This window comes from Oncorhynchus nerka, linkage group LG10 (genome assembly GCF_034236695.1).
Source record: "Oncorhynchus nerka isolate Pitt River linkage group LG10, Oner_Uvic_2.0, whole genome shotgun sequence".
Lineage (NCBI taxonomy): Eukaryota > Metazoa > Chordata > Actinopteri > Salmoniformes > Salmonidae > Oncorhynchus > Oncorhynchus nerka.
Window position 1 is genome coordinate 19,920,270 of NC_088405.1, and position 24,930 is coordinate 19,945,199.

Below are 24,930 nucleotides of genomic sequence, written 5' to 3' on the forward strand. Positions count from 1 at the left end.
TTGTAAAGAACCTGTCCTAACCAAGCTGTATCTGTCTGTCCTTCCCTGTAAAGAACCTGTCCTAACCAAGTTGTATCTGTCTGTCCTTCATTGTAAAGAACCTGTCCTAACCAAGCTGTATCTGTCTGTCCTTCCCTGTAAAGAACCTGTCCTAACCAAGTTGTATCTGTCTGTCCTTCATTGTAAAGAACCTGTCCTAACCAAGCTGTATCTGTCTGTCCTTCCCTGTAAAGAACCTGTCCTAACCAAGTTGTATCTGTCTGTCCTTCATTGTAAAGAACATGTCCTAACCAAGCTGTATCTGTCTTTTTCCCTGTAAAGAACCTGTCCTAACCAAGCTGTATCTGTCTCTTTCCCTGTAAAGAACCTGTCCTAACCAAGCTGTATCTGTCTCTTTCCCTGTAGAGAACCTGTCCTAACCAAGTTGTATCTGTCTATTTCCCTGTAAAGAACCTGCCCCAACCAAGCTGTATCTCTCCTTCCCTGTAAAGAACCTGTCCTAACCAAGCTGTATCTGTCTCTTTCCCTGTAAATAACCTGTCGCAGACTAAGCTGTATCTGTCTCTTTCCCTGTAAAGAACCTGTCCTAACCAAGCTGTATATCTCTTTCCCTGTAAAGAACCTGTCCTAACCAAGCTGTATCTGTCTCTTTCCCTGTAAAGAACCTGTACTAACCAAGCTGTATCTGTCTCTTTCCCTGTAAAGAACCTGTCCCAACCAAGCTGTATCTGTCTCTTTCCCTGTAAAGAACCTGTCCTAACCAAGCTGTATCTGTCTCTTTCCCTGTAAAGAACCTGTCCCAACCAAGCTGTATCTGTCTCTTTCCCTGTAAATAACCTGTCCTAACCAAGCTGTATCTGTCTCTTTCCCTGTAAAGAACCTGTCCCAACCAAGCTGTATCTTTCTTTGTCTTCCAGAGTGTTGATGGCGTCACGTTAGGCTAGAGGACAGGAAGCAGTCATCAAGATGAACGCGTTGCCGTCAATGGATCGGCACATCCAGCAGACCAACGACAGGCTGCTGTGTATCAAACAGGTAAGAAACACATATCTGTAAATGCACAGAGGGCCTTAATGTCTTAAATGAAAGGTGATTTGTAGATCAGTGAGATCGAACAGGTTGCCGTGTATCAAACAAGTGAGACAATAGCAACTAGCAAAACCAAGGTCGTGGGTTCAGATCCTGGGTTCAGATCCTGGAAGAATCAAATTCCCACATTGTATGTATATTATTGTCTGAGTTTTGGCATGTTAAGTAGCATTGGCAGATCTTTTGAAAAGAAGGTTTGCTTGGATCCAAGGTGGTTGTTACAGTACAGTAGATGTCTGCACAGCCCCTTGCTCTGCTCATGAGACTCCTCCAGCCTACAGCTGCTCTTTCCACACACCATACCGCCTTATATGGCAATCTCTATCCATTAGCTACAGACCAGGTTGCACTAGGGCAGAGAGAGGGAGAGACGGAGAGAGAAAGATGCCCTGTTAAGTGCAAGAGACTCTCTAACTTCTAACTGTACTTCCACATACTCTTCAGTTGATCTCTGTCCTTTAGTCTCTTCCATTCTCTCTTCAACTCCTCCCTTCTACTCCTTCTCTGATTCACTGACATCTTGTTCTGTAATAGATAGCGCTGCACTGAGACCTAAGAGCAAGTGAGTACAGATGTCTGCCCGCATGCTGCCAGTGGGTTATTGTTCTGGTTTGGGGTCCTGGCAGAGGGCCAGTGGGCTGAGCTGTTTTCTACTCAGGCAGGTATGAACAGCCTGATCCCCAGACAGGCCAGGGTAAACACGAACATTCAGTTGAGGACCAGGAGGCTTTGATGTCTGTCTGCCTGTGAGGCTGCCGACACCTCTCTCTCTCTTTCTCTCTCTCTCTGTCTCTTTCTCTCTCTCTCTCTGTCTCTTTCTCTCTCTCTTTACTCTCTCTCTCTCTCTTTCTCTCTCTCTTTACTCTCTCTCTCCCTCTTTTCTCTCTCTCTTTACTCTCTCTCCCTCTTTTCTCTCTCTCTCTCTCTCTCTCTTTTCTCTCACTCTCTCTCTCCCTCTTTTCTCTCTCTCTCTCTCTCCCTCTTTTCTCTCTCTCTCTCTCTTTTCTCTCACTCTCTCTCTCTCTCCCTCTTTTCTCTCTCTCTCTCTCTCTCTCTCTCTCTCTCTCTCTCTCTTCTCTCTCTCTCTCTCTCTCTCTCTCTCTCTCTCTCTCTCTCTCTCTCTCTCTCTCTCTCTCTCTCTCTCTCCCCCTCCAATTCAATTCAGAGGGCTTTATTGGCAAGGGGAAACAAAATGTTTACATTGCCAAAGCAAGTGAAATAGATAATAAACAAAAGTGAAATTAACAATAAAAACATTACACTCACAGAAGTTTCAGAGGAATAGAGACATTTCAAATGTCATATTACGATGTGCAAATAGTTAAAGTACAAAGGGGAAAATAAATCAACATAAATGGGTCTCTCTCCCTCCCTCCTACAAGCCAACACAGTGGCTGCTTTCCCCATCTGTTGTGTACTGCCTGTTTGCTCCTTGTCTCCCTAGAGCTGTTCTTGTGAGATGGGCTAGTGGCTAACTCTCTCGCCTATTTTCTCTCTATTTTGTTCCACCAAATCACTATCAAGTTAACTAGCTATCGTGTCCCTTCAGATCAGCAAACACTCAAAGGTTAGGAGCTAATGGAAAGAGTGAGGGGCTTTCTTTGTCCCAGTGAAGATGTAGACAGACAGTCTTCTCGGTGGCAGCTATTATCCCCCTCACCCTGGAGATGTAGGCTATACGACTCACATCAACCAGCAATAATGTCATTTTCCCACTCATCCAGCCATATCCCCTCCCTCCTTCTCCATCTCCCCTTTCTCTCTCTCATCTCTCGGTCTCCCTCATCTCTCCATCTCAATCATTTCTCTCTCATAGTCCACAGCTGCGTCCACAATCACCCATCTCCACATCACAAAAGACCAACTATTGAAGGCTCATCTCCTTCTCACCTCTAAGAGCTCATGATATAGCTGTCTGTTCTCACGGCGTTCCTCGCTTGGCGGACAGTCAGGTACAGACAGACAAGCTGAAAGACACAGACAGACAGACAGACAGACAGACAGACAGACAGACAGACAGACAGACAGACAGACAGTCAGGTACAGACAGACAGACAATCAGGTACAGACAGACAGACAGTCAGGTACAGACAGACAGACAGTCAGGTGCAGACTGACAGAAAGACAGTCAGGTACAGACTGACAGACAGTCAGACAGACAGACAGAAAGAAAGAAAGACACAGACATTCAGGTACAGACAGCCAGACAGACAGACTGACAGACAGACAGTCAGGCACAGACAGACAGTCAGGCACAGACTGACAGACAGACAGTCAGGCACAGACAGACAGACAGTCAGGTACAGACAGACAGACAGAAAGTCAGGCACAGACAGACAGTCAGGCACAGACAGACAGTCAGGCACAGACAGACAGACAGTCAGGTAGAGACAGACAGACTGAAAGTCAGACAGACAGACAGACAGAAAGTCAGGCACAGACAGACAGACAGTCAGGCATAGACAGACAGACTGAAAGACAGTCAGGTACAGACAGACATACTGAAACAGACAGTCAGGCAAAGACAGACCGACTGAAAGACAGACAGACAGACAGACAGACAGTCAGGCACAGACATACAGTCAGACAGACTGAAAGACAGACAGTCAGGTACAGACAGACAGACTGAAAGACAGACAGAGACAGACTGAAAGAGAGACAGACAGACTGAAAGAGAGACAGACAGACAGACAGACTGAAAGACACAGACTGAGAGACAGCAAGAGAGAGAGACAGACAGACAGTCAGGCACAGACAGACAGACTGAAAGACAGACAGTCAGGTACAGACAGACAGACAGACAGACTGAAAGAGAGACAGAAAGAGAGAGACACAGACAGACAGACAGAGAGAGAGACAGACAGACACAGAGAGAGAGAGACAGAGAGACTGAAAGACAGACAGACAGACAGTCAGGTACAGACTGACAGTCAGGTACAGACTGAAAGACAGACAGACAGACAGTCAGGTACAGACTGACAGACAGACAGTCAGGTACAGACTGACAGACAGACAGTCAGGTACAGACTGACAGACAGACAGACAGTCAGGCACAGACTGACAGACAGACAGTCAAGCACAGACTGACAGAAAGTCAGGCACAGACAGACAGACAGTCAGGTACAGACTGACAGACAGACAGTCAAGCACAGACAGACAGACAGTCAGGCACAGACAGACAGACAGTCAGGCACAGACAGACAGACAGACAGACAGACAGTCAGGTACAGACAGACAGACAGACAGTCAGGTACAGACAGACAGACATACAGTCAGGCACAGACAGACAGACAGACTGAAAGACAGACAGACAGACAGACTGAAAGACAGACAGACTGAAAGACACAGACTGAGAGACAGAAAGAGAGCGACACAGACAGACAGACACAGACTGGGAGACAGAAAGAGAGAGAGACAGACAGACAGAGAGACTGACAGACAGACTGAACGACAGAGAGACAGACAGACAGACAGAGAGAGAGACAGACACAGAGAGACACAGACAGAAAGACACAGACCGAAAGACCAAAAGACACAGACAGAAAGGCACGGACCGACAGAGACACAGAGATGGACGGACGGACGGACAGACAGAGAGAGACAGAAATACCAAAATAACAGACAGGCAGACCAAAAGACACCGACAGACAGACACAGACAGAAAGGCCAGAAGACACAGACCAAAAGACCAAAAGACACAGACCGAAAGACGCAGACCAAAAGACACAGACCAAAAGACACAGCCCGAAAGACCAAAAGACACAGACCGAAAAACCAAAAGAAACAGACCGAAAGACACAGACCAAAAGACACAGACAAAAAGACCAAACGACACAGACCGAAAGACCAAAAGACACAGACCGAAAGACACAGACCAAAAGACATAGACCGAAAGACACAGACCGAAAGACACAGACCAAAAGACGAAGACCGAAAGACCAAAAGACACAGACCGAAAGACACAGACCAAAAGACATAGACCAAAAGACAGACCGAAAGACACAGACCAAAAGACACAGACCGAAAGACCAAACGACACAGACCAAACGACACAGACCAAAAGACACAGACCAAAAGACACAGACCGAAAGACACAGACCGAAAGACACAGACCAAAAGACAAAGACCAAAAGACACAGACCGAAAGACCAAAAGACACAGACCAAAAGACACAGACCAAAAGACACAGACCAAAAGACCAAAAGACACAGACCGAAAGACCAAAAGACACAGACCAAAAGACAGACAGACTGAAAGAGAAAGAGACAGACAGACTGAAAGAGAGACAGACAGACAGACAGACTGACTGAGAGACAGACAGACAGACTGACTGAGAGACAGAAAGAGAGAGACACAGACAGACAGACAGACATACTGAGAGACAGACAGAGAGAGAGAGAGACAGACAGACACAGAGAGAGAGAGACTGAAAGACAGACAGACAGACAGTCAGGTACAGACTGACAGACAGACAGTCAGGTACAGACTGAAAGACAGACAGACAGTCAGGTACAGACTGACAGACAGACAGTCAGGTACAGACTGACAGACAGACAGTCAGGTACAGACAGGCACAGACAGACAGACAGTCAGAGACAGACAGACAGACAGAAAGTCAGGCACAGACAGACAGACAGACAGTCAGGCACAGACAGACCGACTGAAAGACAGACAGACAGTCAGGCACAGACAAACAGACTGAAAGACAGACAGTCAGGTACAGACAGACTGAAAGAGAGACAGAAAGAGAGAGACACAGACAGACAGACAGAGAGAGAGAGACAGACAGACACAGAGAGAGAGAGAGACAGACAGACAGAGAGACTGAAAGACAGACAGACAGACAGTCAGGTACAGACTGACAGACAGACAGTCAGGTACAGACTGAAAGACAGACAGACAGACAGACAGTCAGGTACAGACTGACAGACAGACAGTCAGGTACAGACTGACAGACAGACAGTCAGGTACAGACTGACAGACAGACAGTCAGGTACAGACTGACAGACAGACAGTCAAGCACAGACTGACAGAAAGTCAGGCACAGACAGACAGACAGTCAGGTACAGACTGACAGACAGACAGTCAGGCACAGACTGACAGACAGTCAAGCACAGACAGACAGACAGTCAGGTACAGACAGACAGACAGACAGACAGTCAGGCACAGACAGACAGACAGTCAGGCACAGACAGACAGACAGACAGACTGAAAGACAGAATGAAAGACAGACAGACATACTGAAAGAGAGAGAGACAGACAGACTGAAAGGGAGATAGACAGACTGAAAGAGAGAGAGAGACAGACAGACTGAAAGAGAGACAGACAGATAGACTGAAAGACACAGACTGAGAGACAGAAAGAGACAGACAGACACAGACTGGGAGACAGAAAGAGAGAGAGACAGACAGACACAGAGAGAGACAGACAGACAGAGAGACTGACAGACAGACTGAACGACAGAGAGACAGACAGACAGACAGAGAGAGAGAGACAGACAGACAGACAGACAGACACAGAGAGAGACAGACACAGAGAGACACAGAGAGAGACACAGACCGAAAGACCAAAAGACACAGACAGAAAGGCACGGACCAACAGAGACACAGAGATGGACGGACAGACAGAGAGAGACAGAAATACCAAAATAACAGACAGGCAGACCAAAAGACACCGACAGACAGACACAGCCCGAAAGACCAAAAGACACAGACCGAAAGACCAAAAGAAACAGACCGAAAGACACAGACCGAAAGACACAGACCAAAAGACACAGACAAAAAGACCAAACGACACAGACCGAAAGACCAAAAGACACAGACCGAAAGACACAGACCAAAAGACATAGACCGAAAGACACAGACCGAAAGACACAGACCAAAAAGACACAGACCGAAAGACCAAAGACACAGACCGAAAGACACAGACCAAAAGACATAGACCAAAAGACACAGACCGAAAGACACAGACCAAAAGACACAGACCGGAAGACCAAAAGACACAGACCGAAAGACACAGACCAAAAGACACAGACCGAAAGACCAAACGACACAGACCAAACGACACAGACCAAAAGACACAGACCAAAAGACACAGACCGAAAGACACAGACCAAAAGACAAAGACCAAAAGACACAGACCGAAAGACCAAAAGACACAGACCAAAGACACAGACCAAAAGACCAAAAGACACAGACCAAAAGAAAGACCAAAAGACACAGACCAAAAGACAGACAGACTGAAAGAGAAAGAGACAGACAGACTGAAAGAGAGACAGACAGACAGACTGACTGAGAGACAGACAGACAGACAGACTGACTGAGAGACAGAAAAGAGAGACACAGACAGACAGACAGACAGACAGACATACTGAGAGACAGACAGAGAGAGAGAGACAGACAGACACAGAGAGAGAGAGACTGAAAGACAGACAGACAGACAGTCAGGTACAGACTGACAGACAGACAGTCAGGTACAGACTGACAGACAGACAGTCAGGTACAGACAGACAGTCAGGCACAGACTGACAGACAGACAGTCAGGCACAGACAGACAGACAGTCAGAGACAGACAGACAGACAGAAAGTCAGGCACAGACAGACAGACAGACAGTCAGGTACAGACAGACAGACTGAAAGACAGACAGACAGAAAGTCAGGCACAGACAGACAGACAGACAGACAGACAGACAGTCAGGTACAGACAGACAGTCAGGCACAGACAGACAGACAGACAGTCAGGTACAGACAGACAGACTGAAAGACAGACAGACCGACTGAAAGACAGACAGACAGACAGACAGTCAGGTACAGACAGACAGACAGACAGTCAGGCACAGACAGACAGACAGACAGACAGTCAGGCACAGACTGACAGACAGACACTACAGAAAGAGACAGAGAGACAGACAGACTGAAAGGGAGATAGACAGACAGACAGACAGACTGAAAGACAGACAGACAGATAGACTGAAAGACACAGACTGAGAGACAGAAAGAGAGCGACACAGACAGACAGACACAGACTGGGAGACAGAAAGAGAGAGAGACAGACAGACACAGAGAGAGACAGACAGACAGAGAGACTGACAGACAGACTGAACGACAGAGAGACAGACAGAGAGACAGACAGACAGAGAGAGAGACAGACACAGAGAGACACAGACAGAAAGACACAGACCGAAAGACCAAAAGACACAGACAGAAAGGCACGGACCGACAGAGACACAGAGATGGACGGACGGACGGACAGACAGAGAGAGACAGAAATACCAAAATAACAGACAGGCAGACCAAAAGACACCGACAGACAGACACAGACAGAAAGGCCAAAAGACACAGACCGAAAGACCAAAAGACACAGACCAAAAGACGCAGACCAAAAGACACAGACCAAAAGACACAGCCCGAAAGACCAAAAGACACAGACCGAAAGACCAAAAGAAACAGACCGAATGACACAGACCAAAAAGACACAGACAAAAAGACCAAACGACACAGACCGAAAGACCAAAGACACAGACCGAAAGACACAGACCAAAAGACATAGACCGAAAGACACAGACCGAAAGACACAGACCAAAAGACACAGACCAAAAGACCAAAAGACACAGACCGAAAGACACAGACCAAAAGACACAGACCAAAAGACACAGACCGAAAGACACAGACCAAAAGACACAGACCGGAAAGACCAAAAGACACAGACCGAAAGAAAGACACAGACCGAAAGACACAGAGACACAGACCAAACGACACAGACCAAAAGACACAGACCAAAAGACACAGACCAAAAGACACAGACCAAAAGACAAAGACCAAAAGACACAGACCGAAAGACCAAAAGACACAGACCGAAAGAAAGACACAGACCAAAAGACACAGACCAAAGACACAGACCAAAAGACACAGACCAAAAACAGACCAAAAGACACAGACCAAAAGAAAGACCAAAAGACACAGACCAAAAGACAGACAGACTGAAAGAGAAAGAGACAGACAGACTGAAAGAGAGACAGACAGACAGACAGACTGACTGAGAGACAGACAGACAGACTGACTGAGAGACAGAAAGAGAGAGACACAGACAGACAGACAGACATACTGAGAGACAGACAGAGAGCAAAGACAGACAGACACAGAGAGACAGACTGAAAGACAGACAGACAGACAGTCAGGTACAGACATGACAGACAGACAGTCAGGTACAGACTGAAAGACAGACAGACAGTCAAAGACAGACAGAGACAGACTGAAAAGAGACAGAAAGAGACAGACAGACAGACAGACTGAGAGAGAGAGACAGACAGACAGACAGAGAGAGACAGACAGACAGAGAGACTGAAAGACAGACAGACAGACAGTCAGACAGACAGACTGAAAGACAGACAGTCAGGTACAGACAGACAGACAGACAGTCAGGTACAGACTGAAAGACAGACAGACAGACAGACAGAGAGAGACAGACAGACACAGAGAGAGAGTCAGGTACAGACTGACAGACAGACAGTCAGGTACAGACTGACAGACAGACAGTGAAAGACAGACAGACAGAAAGTCACACAGACAGACAGACAGTCAGGTACAGACTGACAGACAGACAGTCAGGCACAGACTGACAGACAGTCAAGCACAGACAGACAGACAGTCAAGCACAGACAGACAGACAGTCAGGTACAGACAGACAGACAGACAGTCAGGCACAGACAGACAGACAGACAGGCACAGACAGACAGACAGTCAGGCACAGACAGACAGACAGACTGAAAGACAGACAGACAGAAGAAAGACAGACAGACATACTGAAGAGAGAGAGACAGACAGACTGACAGGAGACAGACAGACTGAAGAGAGAGAGACAGACAGACTGAAAGAGAGACAGACAGATAGACTGAAAGACACAGACTGAGAGACAGAAAGAGAGCGACACAGACAGACAGACACAGACTGGGAGACAGAAAAGAGAGAGACTGACAGACAGAGACACAGAGAGACAGACAGACAGAGAGAGACAGACAGACTGAAGACAGAGAGACAGACAGACAGACAGAGAGAGACAGACACAGAGAGACACAGACAGAAAGACACAGACCGAAAGACCAAAAGACACAGACAGAAAGGCACGGACCAACAGAGACACAGAGAGACGGATGGACGGACAGACAGAGAGAGACAGAAATACCAAAATAACAGACAGGCAGACCAAAAGACACCGACAGACAGACACAGACAGAAAGGCCAGAAGACACAGACCAAAAGACCAAAAGACACAGACCGAAAGACACAGACCAAAAGACACAGACCAAAAGACACAGCCCAAAAGACCAAAAGACACAGACCGAAAGACCAAAAGAAACAGACCGAAAGACACAGACCAAAAGACATAGACAAAGACACAGACCGAAAGACACAGACCAAAAGACACAGACCGAAAGACCAGAAAACACAGACCGAAAGACACAGACCAAAAGACATAGACCAAAAGACACAGACCGAAAGACCAGACCAAAAGACACAGACCGAAAGACCAGACCAAAAGACACAGACCAAAAGACAGACCGAAAGACACAGACCAAAAGACACAGACCGAAAGACCAAACGACACAGACCAAACGACACAGACCAAAAGACACAGACCAAAAGACACAGACCGAAAGACACAGACCGAAAGACACAGACCAAAAGACAAAGACCAAAAGACACAGACCGAAAGACCAAAAGACACAGACCAAAAGACACAGACCAAAAGACACAGACCAAAAGACCAAAAGACACAGACCGAAAGACCAAAAGACACAGACCAAAAGACAGACAGACTGAAAGAGAAAGAGACAGACAGACTGAAAGAGAGACAGACAGACAGACTGACTGAGAGACAGACAGACAGACAGACTGACTGAGAGACAGAAAGAGAGAGACACAGACAGACAGACAGACATACTGAGAGACAGACAGAGAGAGAGAGAGACAGACAGACACAGAGAGAGAGAGACTGAAAGACAGACAGACAGACAGTCAGGTACAGACTGACAGACAGACAGTCAGGTACAGACAGACAGTCAGGCACAGACAGACAGACAGTCAGAGACAGACAGACAGACAGAAAGTCAGGCACAGACAGACAGACAGACAGTCAGGTACAGACAGACAGACTGAAAGACAGACAGACAGAAAGTCAGGCACAGACAGACAGACAGACAGACAGACAGACAGACAGTCAGGTACAGACAGACAGTCAGGTACAGACAGACAGACTGAAAGACAGACAGTCAGGCACAGACAGACAGACAGACAGTCAGGTACAGACAGACAGACTGAAAGACAGACAGACCGACTGAAAGACAGACAGACAGACAGACAGTCAGACACAGACAGACAGACAGACAGAAACAGACAGACAGACAGACAGTCAGGCACAGACAGACAGACAGACAGACAGGCACAGACAGACAGACTGAAAGACAGACAGTCAGGTACAGACAGACAGACAGACAGACTGAAAGAGAGACAGAAAGAGAGAGAGAGACAGACAGACAGAGAGACTGAAAGACAGACAGACAGACAGTCAGGTACAGACTGACAGACAGTCAGGTACAGACTGACAGACAGACAGTCAGGTACAGACTGAAAGACAGACAGACAGACAGACAGTCAGGTACAGACTGACAGACAGACAGTCAGGTACAGACTGACAGACAGACAGTCAAGCACAGACTGACAGAAAGTCAGGCACAGACAGACAGACAGTCAGGTACAGACTGACAGACAGACAGTCAGGCACAGACTGACAGACAGTCAAGCACAGACAGACAGACAGTCAGGCACAGACAGACAGACAGTCAGGCACAGACAGACAGACAGTCAGGCACAGACAGACAGACAGACAGTCAGGCACAGACAGACAGACAGACAGGCACAGACAGACAGACAGACTGAAAGACAGACAGACAGAATGAAAGACAGACAGACATACTGAAAGAGAGAGAGACAGACAGACTGAAAGGGAGATAGACAGACTGAAAGAGAGAGAGAGACAGACAGACTGAAAGAGAGACAGACAGATAGACTGAAAGACACAGACTGAGAGACAGAAAGAGAGCGACACAGACAGACAGACACAGACTGGGAGACAGAAAGAGAGAGAGAGACTGACAGACAGACTGAACGACAGAGAGACAGACAGACAGACAGAGAGAGAGAGAGAGAGAGACAGACAGACAGACAGACAGACACAGAGAGAGACAGACACAGAGAGACACAGACAGAAAGACACAGACCGAAAGACCAAAAGACACAGACAGAAAGGCACGGACCAACAGAGACACAGAGATGGACGGACAGACAGAGAGAGACAGAAATACCAAAATAACAGACAGGCAGACCAAAAGACACCGACAGACAGACACAGCCCGAAAGACCAAAAGACACAGACCGAAAGACCAAAAGAAACAGACCGAAAGACACAGACCGAAAGACACAGACCAAAAGACACAGACAAAAAGACCAAACGACACAGACCGAAAGACCAAAAGACACAGACCGAAAGACACAGACCAAAAGACATAGACCGAAAGACACAGACCGAAAGACACAGACCAAAAGACACAGACCGAAAGACCAAAAGACACAGACCGAAAGACACAGACCAAAAGACATAGACCAAAAGACACAGACCGAAAGACACAGACCAAAAGACACAGACCGGAAGACCAAAAGACACAGACCGAAAGACACAGACCGAAAGACACAGACCAAAAGACACAGACCGAAAGACCAAACGACACAGACCAAACGACACAGACCAAAAGACACAGACCAAAAGACAAAGACCAAAAGACACAGACCGAAAGACCAAAAGACACAGACCGAAAGACACAGACCAAAAGACACAGACCAAAAGACACAGACCAAAAGACCAAAAGACACAGACCGAAAGACCAAAAGACACAGACCAAAAGACAGACAGACTGAAAGAGAAAGAGACAGACAGACTGAAAGAGAGACAGACAGACAGACTGACTGAGAGACAGACAGACAGACAGACTGACTGAGAGACAGAAAGAGAGAGACACAGACAGACAGACAGACAGACAGACATACTGAGAGACAGACAGAGAGAGAGAGAGACAGACAGACACAGAGAGAGAGAGACTGAAAGACAGACAGACAGACAGTCAGGTACAGACTGACAGACAGACAGTCAGGTACAGACTGACAGACAGACAGTCAGGTACAGACAGACAGTCAGGCACAGACTGACAGACAGACAGTCAGGCACAGACAGACAGACAGTCAGAGACAGACAGACAGACAGAAAGTCAGGCACAGACAGACAGACAGACAGACAGACTGAAAGACAGACAGACAGAAAGTCAGGCACAGACAGACAGACAGACAGACAGACAGACAGACAGTCAGGTACAGACAGACAGTCAGGTACAGACAGACAGACTGAAAGACAGACAGTCAGGCACAGACAGACAGTCAGGCACAGACAGACAGACAGACAGTCAGGTACAGACTGAAAGACAGACAGACCGACTGAAAGACAGACAGACAGACAGACAGTCAGGTACAGACAGACAGACAGACAGTCAGGCACAGACAGACAGACAGACAGACATACTGAAAGAGAGAGAGACAGACAGACTGAAAGGGAGATAGACAGACAGACAGACAGACTGAAAGAGAGACAGACAGATAGACTGAAAGACACAGACTGAGAGACAGAAAGAGAGCGACACAGACAGACAGACACAGACTGGGAGACAGAAAGAGAGAGAGACAGACAGACACAGAGAGAGACAGACAGAGAGAGAGACTGACAGACAGACTGACAGACAGACAGAGAGACAGACAGACAGACAGACAGACAGACACAGAGAGAGACAGACACAGAGAGAGACAGACACAGAGAGACACAGACAGAAAGACACAGACCGAAAGACCAAAAGACACAGACAGAAAGGCACGGACCGACAGAGACACAGAGATGGACGGACGGACGGACAGACAGAGAGAGACAGAAATACCAAAATAACAGACAGGCAGACCAAAAGACACCGACAGACAGACACAGACAGAAAGGCCAAAAGACACAGACCGAAAGACCAAAAGACACAGACCGAAAGACACAGACCAAAAGACACAGACCAAAAGACACAGCCCGAAAGACCAAAAGACACAGACCGAAAGACCAAAAGAAACAGACCGAATGACACAGACCAAAAGACACAGACAAAAAGACCAAACGACACAGACCGAAAGACCAAAAGACACAGACCGAAAGACACAGACCAAAAGACATAGACCGAAAGACACAGACCGAAAGACACAGACCAAAAGACACAGACCGAAAGACCAAAAGACACAGACCGAAAGACACAGACCAAAAGACACAGACCAAAAGACACAGACCGAAAGACACAGACCAAAAGACACAGACCGAAAGACCAAAAGACACAGACCGAAAGACACAGACCGAAAGACACAGACCGAAAGACACAGACCAAAGACACAGACCGAAAGACACAGACCAAACGACACAGACCAAAAGACACAGACCGAAAGACACAGACCGAAAGACACAGACCGAAAGACAAAGACCAAAAGACACAGACCGAAAGACCAAAAGACACAGACCAAACGACACAGACCAAAAGACACAGACCGAAAGACACAGACCGAAAGACACAGACCGAAAGACAAAGACCAAAAGACACAGACCGAAAGACACAGACCAAAAGACACAGACCAAAAGACCAAAAGACACAGACCGAAAGACCAAAAGACACAGACTAAAAGACAGACAGACACATACATACACACACTCACGTTCAAGCACACGCACACACTCACACACATACACACACTCTCTCATAGGACCTCTATTGTCAGACTGAGCTTAATCCTCTCTTTCAGACCCTCACCTCGGCTGCCCTGTAAAGACAAGACCTCTGTGTGTGTCTGCAAGGACACACAGAAAAAGACGCTTCAGAATAATAAATGCTTTTAAGTGGGGCTCAATCTCCTCGGCTAGAACAAGCCACAGAGTCATTAACCTACTGAGCTGTGGAGAGGGAGAGAGAGAGGGAGAGAGAAGGAGAGGGAAGAGAGAGAAGGAGAGACGTTGAGAAAGAGAAAAGTAGAAGGAGAAAGACAGAGTTGGAGAGGGAGAGGGAGAAAGAGAGGAGAGGGAGAGAGGGGGAGGGGGAGAGGGAGAAAGAGCAGAGGAGGCCTAGTTTAATACCCGTCATTGTCCTCTTCAAGGCTGAGTAGTCTTCAGACAGAGGGAGAAAACAGAGTAAACTGTTTCGTACCTCAATGAGAGGGAAGAGGGAAAGTAAATGTCTGCACACACAAAGCTCCGCTGCTCAAGCCTTAGAAATTGTTAGCATAGGTCAGTATCTTATGATCAATGACAGTCTCTTTTAGACCTTTAGCAGGTCAGGGGTCAGGAGAATAGGCTGAGAAGAGAAGGGGTTTATACCTTTAGCAGGTCAGGAGAATAGGCTGAGAAGAGAAGGGGTTTATACCTTTAGTGGGTGTGGGTATATAACCTATACCCTGCTCAACAATACATTGTCTGCTGGTAACGCCCTCACACTCACCCACTTAATCCTCTCCCCTATTCTCACCCTCCTCTCTTTATCCATCTCTCCTGACCCTTCATCCATCTCTCCTGACCCTCCTCTCTTCATCCATCTCTCCTGACCCTCCTCTCTTTATCCATCTCTCCTGACCCTCCTCTCTTTATCCATCTCTCCTGACCCTCCTCTTTTCATCCATCTCTCCTGACCCTCCTCTCTTTATCCATCTCTCCTGACCCTCCTCTTTTCATCCATCTCTCCTCGTAAAATAGCCCCCTGTCTACATAATGATGACAATACATCATGATATGGTTTCAGATATATTTAGTGAGATATTTTTAACAGCCAGTTTGTCTCTCGTTTTTCCGACAGCACTTACAGAACCCGGCCAACTTCCACACCGCAGCGACAGAGCTGCTGGACTGGTGCGGAGACCCCCGAGCCTTCCAGAGACCTTTCGAACAAAGCCTCATGGGATGCCTAACGGTAAGAAGACCCCGGCTGACCGTCTCAGCCAATCACAGGTCTCCATTACATCTAAGAGCCAATTACAGCCCTCCATTTGCCGTGTCAACCAATCACAGCCCTCAGTCATGGTTACTGTTAGCAACGGTGAAGTTAGGCAGCTGCTCGGCCGTCAGGGGCCAGTGACGGAGGTTAAAGCTGCAGTCACGCTTTACTGTCTGTGCACACACACGCGTGTACACGCACATCGTAGTCAGTGACCCCTGGCCGACCTCTCCTGTTCTACAGCCTCTTCTTATTGATCTGGGAAGCAGGCCAGAGTCCTACAAATCTGCTGCAGGTGTGGGAGAACACACGCGCGCACAAACGCATGGCTGCATACACACAAATTGAGAGAGACATTTTTTTCTCCGAATGTTGTCTCCAGGGATAGCATCTGTAGGCCTAGTGTGTGTAGTGTCAATGTTCATCTGTAAGTCAGTATTAAAGCTTCTTAATGGTTACGATAAAAAGACTACCATATAGAATGTACCCCCCTCTGAGTCCTCTATTAGTATATTAGTCTCTAGTCTGAACTAGAGGTCGACCGATTATGATTTTTCAACGCCGATACCGATTATTGGAGGCCCAAAACAGCCGATGCAGATTAATCGGCCGATTTTTGTCCATTTATTTGTAATAATGACAATAATGACAATTACAACAATACTGAATGAACACATGTTCAATTTGGTTTAAATAAGGCAAAAGTGTTGGAGAAGAAAGTAAAAGTGCAATATGTGAGTTGATAGGCTTGACGTCATAAACAGTGCAATGCTTGACGCACAGAGCTGCTGGTAAAATGCACAAAAGTGCTGTTTGAATGAATGTTTACGCGCCTGCTTCTGCCTACCACCGCTCAGTCAGATACTTCGATACTTTTATGCTTGTATGCTCAGTCAGATTATATGCAATGCAGGACACGCTAGATAATATCTAGTAATATCATCAACCATGTGTAATTAACTAGTGATTATGATTGATTGTTTTTTATAAGGTAAATGTAATGCTAGCTAGCAACTTACCTTGGCTTACTGCATTCGCGTAACAGGCAGTCTCCTTGTGGAGTGCAACGAGAGAGAGGCAGGTCGTTATTGCGTTGGACAAGATAACTAAGGTTGCAAGAATGGATCCCCCGAGCTGACAAGGTGAAAATCTGTTGTTCTGGCCCTGAACGAGGCAGTTAACCCACCGTTTAGGCCGTCATTGAAAATAAGAATGTGTTCTTAACTGACTTACCTAGTTAAATAAAGGTATATAAACATTTTAGAAATCGGCCTTAATTAATTGGCCATTCTGATTTATCGGTCGACCTCTAGTCTGTACCTCATCTGAGTCCTCTAATAGCATGGGGTCTGTACCTCCTCTGAGTCCTCTAATAGCATGGGGTCTGTACCTCCTCTGAGTCCTCTAATAGTATGGGGTCTGTACCTCCTCTGAGTCCTCTAATAGCATGGGGTCTGTACCCCCTCTGAGTCCTCTAATAGTATGGGGTCCGTACCTCCTCTGAGTCCTCTAATAGTATGGAGTCTGTACCCCCTCCAGAGTATGTGAGCGGAGCAGAGCAGGTGAGCGAGGAGTGGAGCTTTGAGACAGTTTCCCAAAGGCTGGAGCGTCTGCCTTCTCACCCTCTCCAATTTCGCTCCAGTAGCAGTCACTTCACGACCTCAGGACACTACCAGCCCAGCATGCATTTGTAGTCTACTTGTGTGCTGCTATAAACTCTTGCTTTAGCTACTGTCATCTAGTATTCTAAATATTTTCATAAAGAAACTGATAAAACACCCAGGTGAAAAATCAAGGTGACTAACAAAGATGAGGACCAAGGGCAAGAGAGGGAGTGTGGTGGTACAAAGGAAAGGGGGATACCTAGTCAGTTGAATGTCTTCAATTGAAATGTGTCTTCCGCATTTAACCCAACCCCTCTGAAGTGTCCACAACTAAAGAATCATTATGGGGTCAGAAAAGACAGGTGTCCCGAAAGCATGATAGTGTACTTACACGTGCACATGCTAACAGAAATGAGGTGGGTAGCTAGCTAAGTGTGTCATTGTAGCAAAGTATTTATGAACAAAAAATCATATATCTTAAAAGTTTTGTTCATTTTCGTTCTATTATCTGTACAATGGGCCATCATTGATTTTGGCCCAATAGGCCTGGCATTTTACATGTTTCAAGTAGCTTTCTGTTTTGATAGGGTCATTTTACCTCAAATCCTTTAGGCCTAGCTATAGAAATATAATAAAACGACTACACATCCCTGCCCAGCCTGGCAAGAGCGTCCCAAAGGGTGTTCGGCATCCGCAGTGGCCCTGGAGCGCTGAGAGGGTATTCTCCACTGCTGGCCTGCTCTCCAGGCACCATCACATGGGCCTGAAACCACAGACTCCGGCCAAACTCATGTTTCTAAGAATGAATTCAAAGGCCCTGTAGATGGAGCATAATAAGGCTTTTTTATTTTTTTGTATTGTATTTAATTCTAAGTAAATCACAACCTATATGTGCAATGTATAGAATATAATGATTTAATACAACAAAATGTTGTTTAAATGCTGAGCCTAATGTGTCACACTTGCAAATGCTTCACAATGTATTTGTTTGTAGGCTATAGCCTTGAAATAATTGAAATAATATAGCCTAAATAATTCATTTTTGTTCCTTCTCATGCTCCTTGTCTGGCTCCTGACCTATTTAGAGTGTTTAAATGCTGTTTAATGTGACATGTAGACTATTTGAATTAATGTGCGCTTCTTACATTCACATTTTCATGTTTATTCAAATAATTTTCATTCAAATCCATATAGTTTGGTTTCGATACTTAAATGTCAATTGATAGGTCCAGTTAATCAAAGAAAGCGATGGATGTTGGTTTATTTGTGATTTTAATGAATGGAGCGAATTTGAAGCATCCTTTTTTCCCCTGTGAGCGAGGAGCAGTTTTTAGCGGAGCATTTGAAAGAGACGTGAGTGGGATCTCTGACTGCTCAGCTCCGCTCACATACTCTGACCCCCTCTGAGTCCTCTAATAGTGTGGGGTCTGTACCCCCTCTGAGTCCTCTAATAGTGTGGGGTCTGTACCCCCTCTGAGTCCTCTAATAGTATGGGGTCTGTACCCCCTCTGAGTCCTCTAATAGTGTGGGGTCTGTACCCCCTCTGAGTCCTCTAATAGTATGGGGTCTGTACCTCCTCTGAGTCCTCTAATAGTATGGGGTCTGTACCTCCTCTGAGTCCTCTAATAGTATGGGGTCTGTACCCCCTCTGAGTCCTCTAATAGTATGGGGTCTTTACCTCCTCTGAGTCCTCTAATAGTATGGGGTCTGTACCTCCTCTGAGTCCTCTAATAGTATGGGGTCTGTACCCCCTCTGAGTTCTCTAATAGTTTGGGGTCTGTACCTCCTCTGAGTCCTCTAATAGTATGGGGTCTGTACCTCCTCTGAGTCCTCTAATAGTATGGGGTCTGTACCCCCTCTGAGTCCTCTAATAGTATGGGGTCTGTACCCCCTCTGAGTCCTCTAATAGTGTGGGGTCTGTACCTCCTCTGAGTCCTCTAATAGTATGGGGTCTGTACCCCCTCTGAGTCCTCTAATAGTGTGGGGTCTGTACCTCCTCTGAGTCCTCTAATAGTATGGGCTCTGTTCATATATCATTTTTTTTTAATCAAATAAAAGATGATGCCTTGTGTTACAGTGGCATTGCTTACAGCCTACTACTGTACTGGCTGTGGTTTTGTCTTGTCTGTGATTGTTACCTCATATAATAGATATATTGGACGGTTAAAAAGAGAGAGAATCTCTAGGCCACCTAGTTTGAAGCTAGTCATGTCTATGTCAGCAGAGAGAGACAGTGGATGAGTGAATACTTGGACAATACACACACTCATCTTATTGTGTGCAAATTCCACAGATGCACACACACACTTCCTGTTTGATGTCTCTTTCACTCATTGAAAAATCACCTCCACTCTAAACATGACTCAGTAGTCTAGGTTGACTAGATGATTAAGGTTAGCAAATATATGCAGAGCTTTGATAAAATCAATCTCCCTGAACACATCTTAGGACAGTGGTTTACTAGGACAGTGGTTTACTTGGACAGTGGTTTACTAGGACAGTGGTTTACTAGGACAGTGGTTTACTAGGACAGTGGTTTACTTGGACAGTGGTTTACTAGGACAGTGGTTTACTAGGACAGTGGTTTACTAGGACAGTGGTTTACTAGGACAGTGGTTTACTAGGACAGTGGTTTACTAGGACAGTGGTTTACTTGGACAGTGGTTTACTAGGACAGTGGTTTACTAGGACAGTGGTTTACTAGGACAGTGGTTTACTAGGACAGTGGTTTACTTGGACAGTGGTTTAGGACAGTGGTTTTCTTGACAGTGGTTTACTAGGACAGTGGTTTACTTGGACAGTGGTTTACTAGGACAGTGGTTTACTTGGACAGTGGTTTACTAGGACAGTGGTTTACTAGGACAGTGGTTTTCTTGACAGTGGTTTACTAGGACAGTGGTTTACTTGGACAGTGGTTTACTAGGACAGTGGTTTACTAGGACAGTGGTTTACTTGGACAGTGGTTTACTAGGACAGTGGTTTACTAGGACAGTGGTTTACTAGGACAGTGGTTTACTAGGACAGTGGTTTACTAGGACAGTGGTTTACTAGGACAGTGGTTTACTAGGACAGTGGTTTACTAGGACAGTGGTTTACTAGGACAGTGGTTTACTAGGACAGTGGTTTACTAGGACAGTGGTTTACTAGGACAGTGGTTTACTAGGACAGTGGTTTACTAGGACAGTGGTTTACTTGGACAGTGGTTTAGGACAGTGGTTTACTAGGACAGTGGTTTACTAGGACAGTGGTTTACTAGGACAGTGGTTTTCTTGACAGTGGTTTACTAGGACAGTGGTTTACTTGGACAGTGGTTTACTAGGACAGTGGTTTACTAGGACAGTGGTTTACTAGGACAGTGGTTTACTTGGACAGTGGTTTACTAGGACAGTGGTTTACTAGGACAGTGGTTTACTAGGACAGTGGTTTACTAGGACAGTGGTTTACTTGGACAGTGGTTTACTAGGACAGTGGTTTACTAGGACAGTGGTTTACTTGGACAGTGGTTTACTAGGACAGTGGTTTACTAGGACAGTGGTTTACTTGGACAGTGGTTTACTAGGACAGTGGTTTTTGGACAGTGGTTTACTAGGACAGTGGTTTACTAGGACAGTGGTTTACTAGGACTAGGACAGTGGTTTACTAGGACAGTGGTTTACTAGGACAGTGGTTTACTTGGACAGACAGACAGTGGTTTACTAGGACAGTGGTTTACTAGGACAGTGGTTTACTAGGACAGTGGTTTACTAGGACAGTGGTTTACTTGGACAGTGGTTTTACTAGGACAGTGGTTTACTAGGACAGTGGTTTACTAGGACAGTGGTTTACTAGGACAGTGGTTTACTAGGACAGTGGTTTACTAGGACAGTGGTTTACTAGGACAGTGGTTTACTAGGACAGTGGTTTACTAGGACAGTGGTTTACTAGGACAGTGGTTTACTAGGACAGTGGTTTACTAGGACAGTGGTTTACTAGGACAGTGGTTTACTAGGACAGTGGTTTACTAGGACAGTAGGACAGTGGTTTACTTGGACAGTGGTTTACTAGGACAGTGGTTTACTAGGACAGTGGTTTACTAGGACAGTGGTTTACTAGGACAGTGGTTTACTAGGACAGTGGTTTACTAGGACAGTGGTTTTCTTGACAGTGGTTTACTAGGACAGTGGTTTACTTGGACAGTGGTTTACTAGGACAGTGGTTTACTAGGACAGTGGTTTACTAGGACAGTGGTTTACTAGGACAGTGGTTTACTTGGACAGTGGTTTACTAGGACAGTGGTTTACTAGGACAGTGGTTTACTAGGACAGTGGTTTACTAGGACAGTGGTTTACTAGGACAGTGGTTTACTAGGACAGTGGTTTACTAGGACAGTGGTTTACTTGGACAGTGGTTTACTAGGACAGTGGTTTACTAGGACAGTGGTTTACTAGGACAGTGGTTTACTAGGACAGTGGTTTACTAGGACAGTGGTTTACTTGGACAGTGGTTTACTAGGACAGTGGTTTACTAGGACAGTGGTTTACTAGGACAGTGGTTTACTTGGACAGTGGTTTACTAGGACAGTGGTTTACTAGGACAGTGGTTTACTTGGACAGTGGTTTAGGACAGTGGTTTACTAGGACAGTGGTTTACTAGGACAGTGGTTTACTTGGACAGTGGTTTACTAGGACAGTGGTTTACTAGGACAGTGGTTTACTAGGACAGTGGTTTACTAGGACAGTGGTTTACTAGGACAGTGGGACAGTGGTTTACTAGGACAGTGGTTTACTAGGACAGTGGTTTACTAGGACAGTGGTTTACTTGGACAGTGGTTTACTAGGACAGTGGTTTACTTGGACAGTGGTTTACTAGGACAGTGGTTTACTAGGACAGTGGTTTACTAGGACAGTGGTTTACTTGGACAGTGGTTTAGGACAGTGGTTTACTTGGACAGTGGTTTACTAGGACAGTGGTTTACTAGGACAGTGGTTTACTAGGACAGTGGTTTACTAGGACAGGACAGTGGTTTACTAGGACAGTGGTTTACTAGGACAGTGGTTTACTAGGACAGTGGTTTTACTAGGACAGTGGTTTACTAGGACAGTGGTTTACTAGGACAGTGGTTTACTAGGACAGTGGTTTACTAGGACAGTGGTTTACTAGGACAGTGGTTTACTTGGACAGTGGTTTACTAGGACAGTGGTTTACTAGGACAGTGGTGGTTTACTAGGACAGTGGTTTACTTGGACAGTGGTTTTAGGACAGTGGTTTACTAGGACAGTGGTTTACTAGGACAGTGGTTTACTAGGACAGTGGTTTACTTGACAGTGGTTTACTAGGACAGTGGTTTACTGGACAGTGGTTTACTAGGACAGTGGTTTACTAGGACAGACAGTGGTTTACTAGGACAGTGGTTTACTTGGACAGTGGTTTACTAGGACAGTGGTTTACTAGGACAGTGGTTTTAGGACAGTGGTTTACTGGACAGTGGTTTACTTGGACAGTGGTTTACTAGGACAGTGGTTTACTAGGACAGTGGTTTACTAGGACAGTGGTTTTCTTGGACAGTGGTTTACTAGGACAGTGGTTTACTTGGACAGTGGTTTACTAGGACAGTGGTTTACTAGGACAGTGGTTTACTTGGACAGTGGTTTACTAGGACAGTGGTTTACTAGGACAGTGGGACAGTGGTTTACTAGGACAGTGGTTTACTTGGACAGTGGTTTACTAGGACAGTGGTTTACTTGGACAGTGGACAGTGGTTTACTAGGACAGTGGTTTTAGGACAGTGGTTTTGGACAGTGGTTTACTAGGACAGTGGTTTACTAGGACAGTGGTTTACTAGGACAGTGGTTTACTTGGACAGTGGTTTACTAGGACAGTGGTTTACTAGGACAGTGGTTTACTTAGGACACTAGGACAGTGGTTTACTAGGACAGTGGTTTACTAGGACAGTGGTTTACTAGGACAGTGGTTTTTACTTAGGACAGTGGTTTACTAGGACAGTGGTTTACTAGGACAGTGGTTTACTAGGACAGTGGTTTACTAGGACAGTGGTTTACTAGGACAGTGGTTTACTAGGACAGTGGTTTACTAGGACAGTGGTTTACTAGGACAGTGGTTTACTAGGACAGTGGTTTACTAGGACAGTGGTTTACTAGGACAGTGGTTTACTAGGACAGTGGTTTACTAGGACAGTGACAGTTTACTAGGACAGTGGTTTACTAGGACAGTGGTTTACTAGGACAGTGGTTTACTAGGACAGTGGTTTACTAGGACAGTGGTTTACTAGGACAGTGGTTTACTAGGACAGTGGTTTACTGGACAGTGGTTTTAGGACAGTGGTTTACTAGGACAGTGGTTTACTAGGACAGTGGTTTACTGGACAGTGGTTTACTAGGACAGTGGTTTACTAGGACAGTGGTTTACTAGGACAGTGGTTTACTAGGACAGTGGTTTACTAGGACAGTGGTTTGGTTTTAGGACTAGGACAGTGGTTTACTAGGACAGTGGTTTACTAGGACAGTGGTTTACTAGGACAGTGGTTTACTAGGACAGTGGTTTACTAGGACAGTGGTTTACTAGGACAGTGGTTTACTAGGACAGTGGTTTACTAGGACAGTGGTTTACTAGGACAGTGGTTTACTAGGACAGTGGTTTACTAGGACAGTGGTTTTAGGACTACTTGGACAGTGGTTTACTAGGACAGTGGTTTACTAGGACAGTGGTTTACTAGGACAGTGGTTTACTAGGACAGTGGACTAGGACAGTGGTGGACAGTGGTTTACTAGGACAGTGGTTTACTAGGACAGTGGACTAGGACAGTGGTTTACTTGGACAGTGGTTTACTAGGACAGTGGTTTACTAGGACAGTGGTTTACTAGGACAGTGGTTTACTAGGACAGTGGTTTACTAGGACAGTGGTTTACTTGGACAGTGGTTTACTAGGACAGTGGTTTACTAGGACAGTGGTTTACTAGGACAGTGGTTTACTAGGACAGTGGTTTACTTGGACAGTGGTTTACTAGGACAGTGGTTTACTTGGACAGTGGTTTACTAGGACAGTGGTTTTAGGACAGTGGTTTACTAGGACAGTGGTTTACTAGGACAGTGGTTTACTAGGACAGGACAGTGGTTTACTTGGACAGTGGTTTACTAGGACAG

The 24,930-nt window shown here is 46.0% G+C and overlaps 1 protein-coding gene across 4 annotated transcripts in view; it reads left to right on the top strand.

Annotated features, from left to right (window-relative positions):
* The window catches only part of LOC115134985 (zinc finger MIZ domain-containing protein 1-like), a 288,705-nt gene that overhangs the window by 206,900 nt on the left and 56,875 nt on the right, over positions 1 to 24,930 (top strand). For all 4 annotated transcript variants that reach the window (XM_065023103.1, XM_065023106.1, XM_065023104.1 and 1 more), the window contains 2 exons: positions 918 to 1,035; positions 16,049 to 16,162. In XM_065023103.1, coding sequence (XP_064879175.1) covers positions 967 to 1,035; positions 16,049 to 16,162 — 183 coding nt within the window. In that variant the 5' untranslated portion in view covers positions 918 to 966. The remainder of the gene's footprint in view (positions 1 to 917; positions 1,036 to 16,048; positions 16,163 to 24,930) is intronic.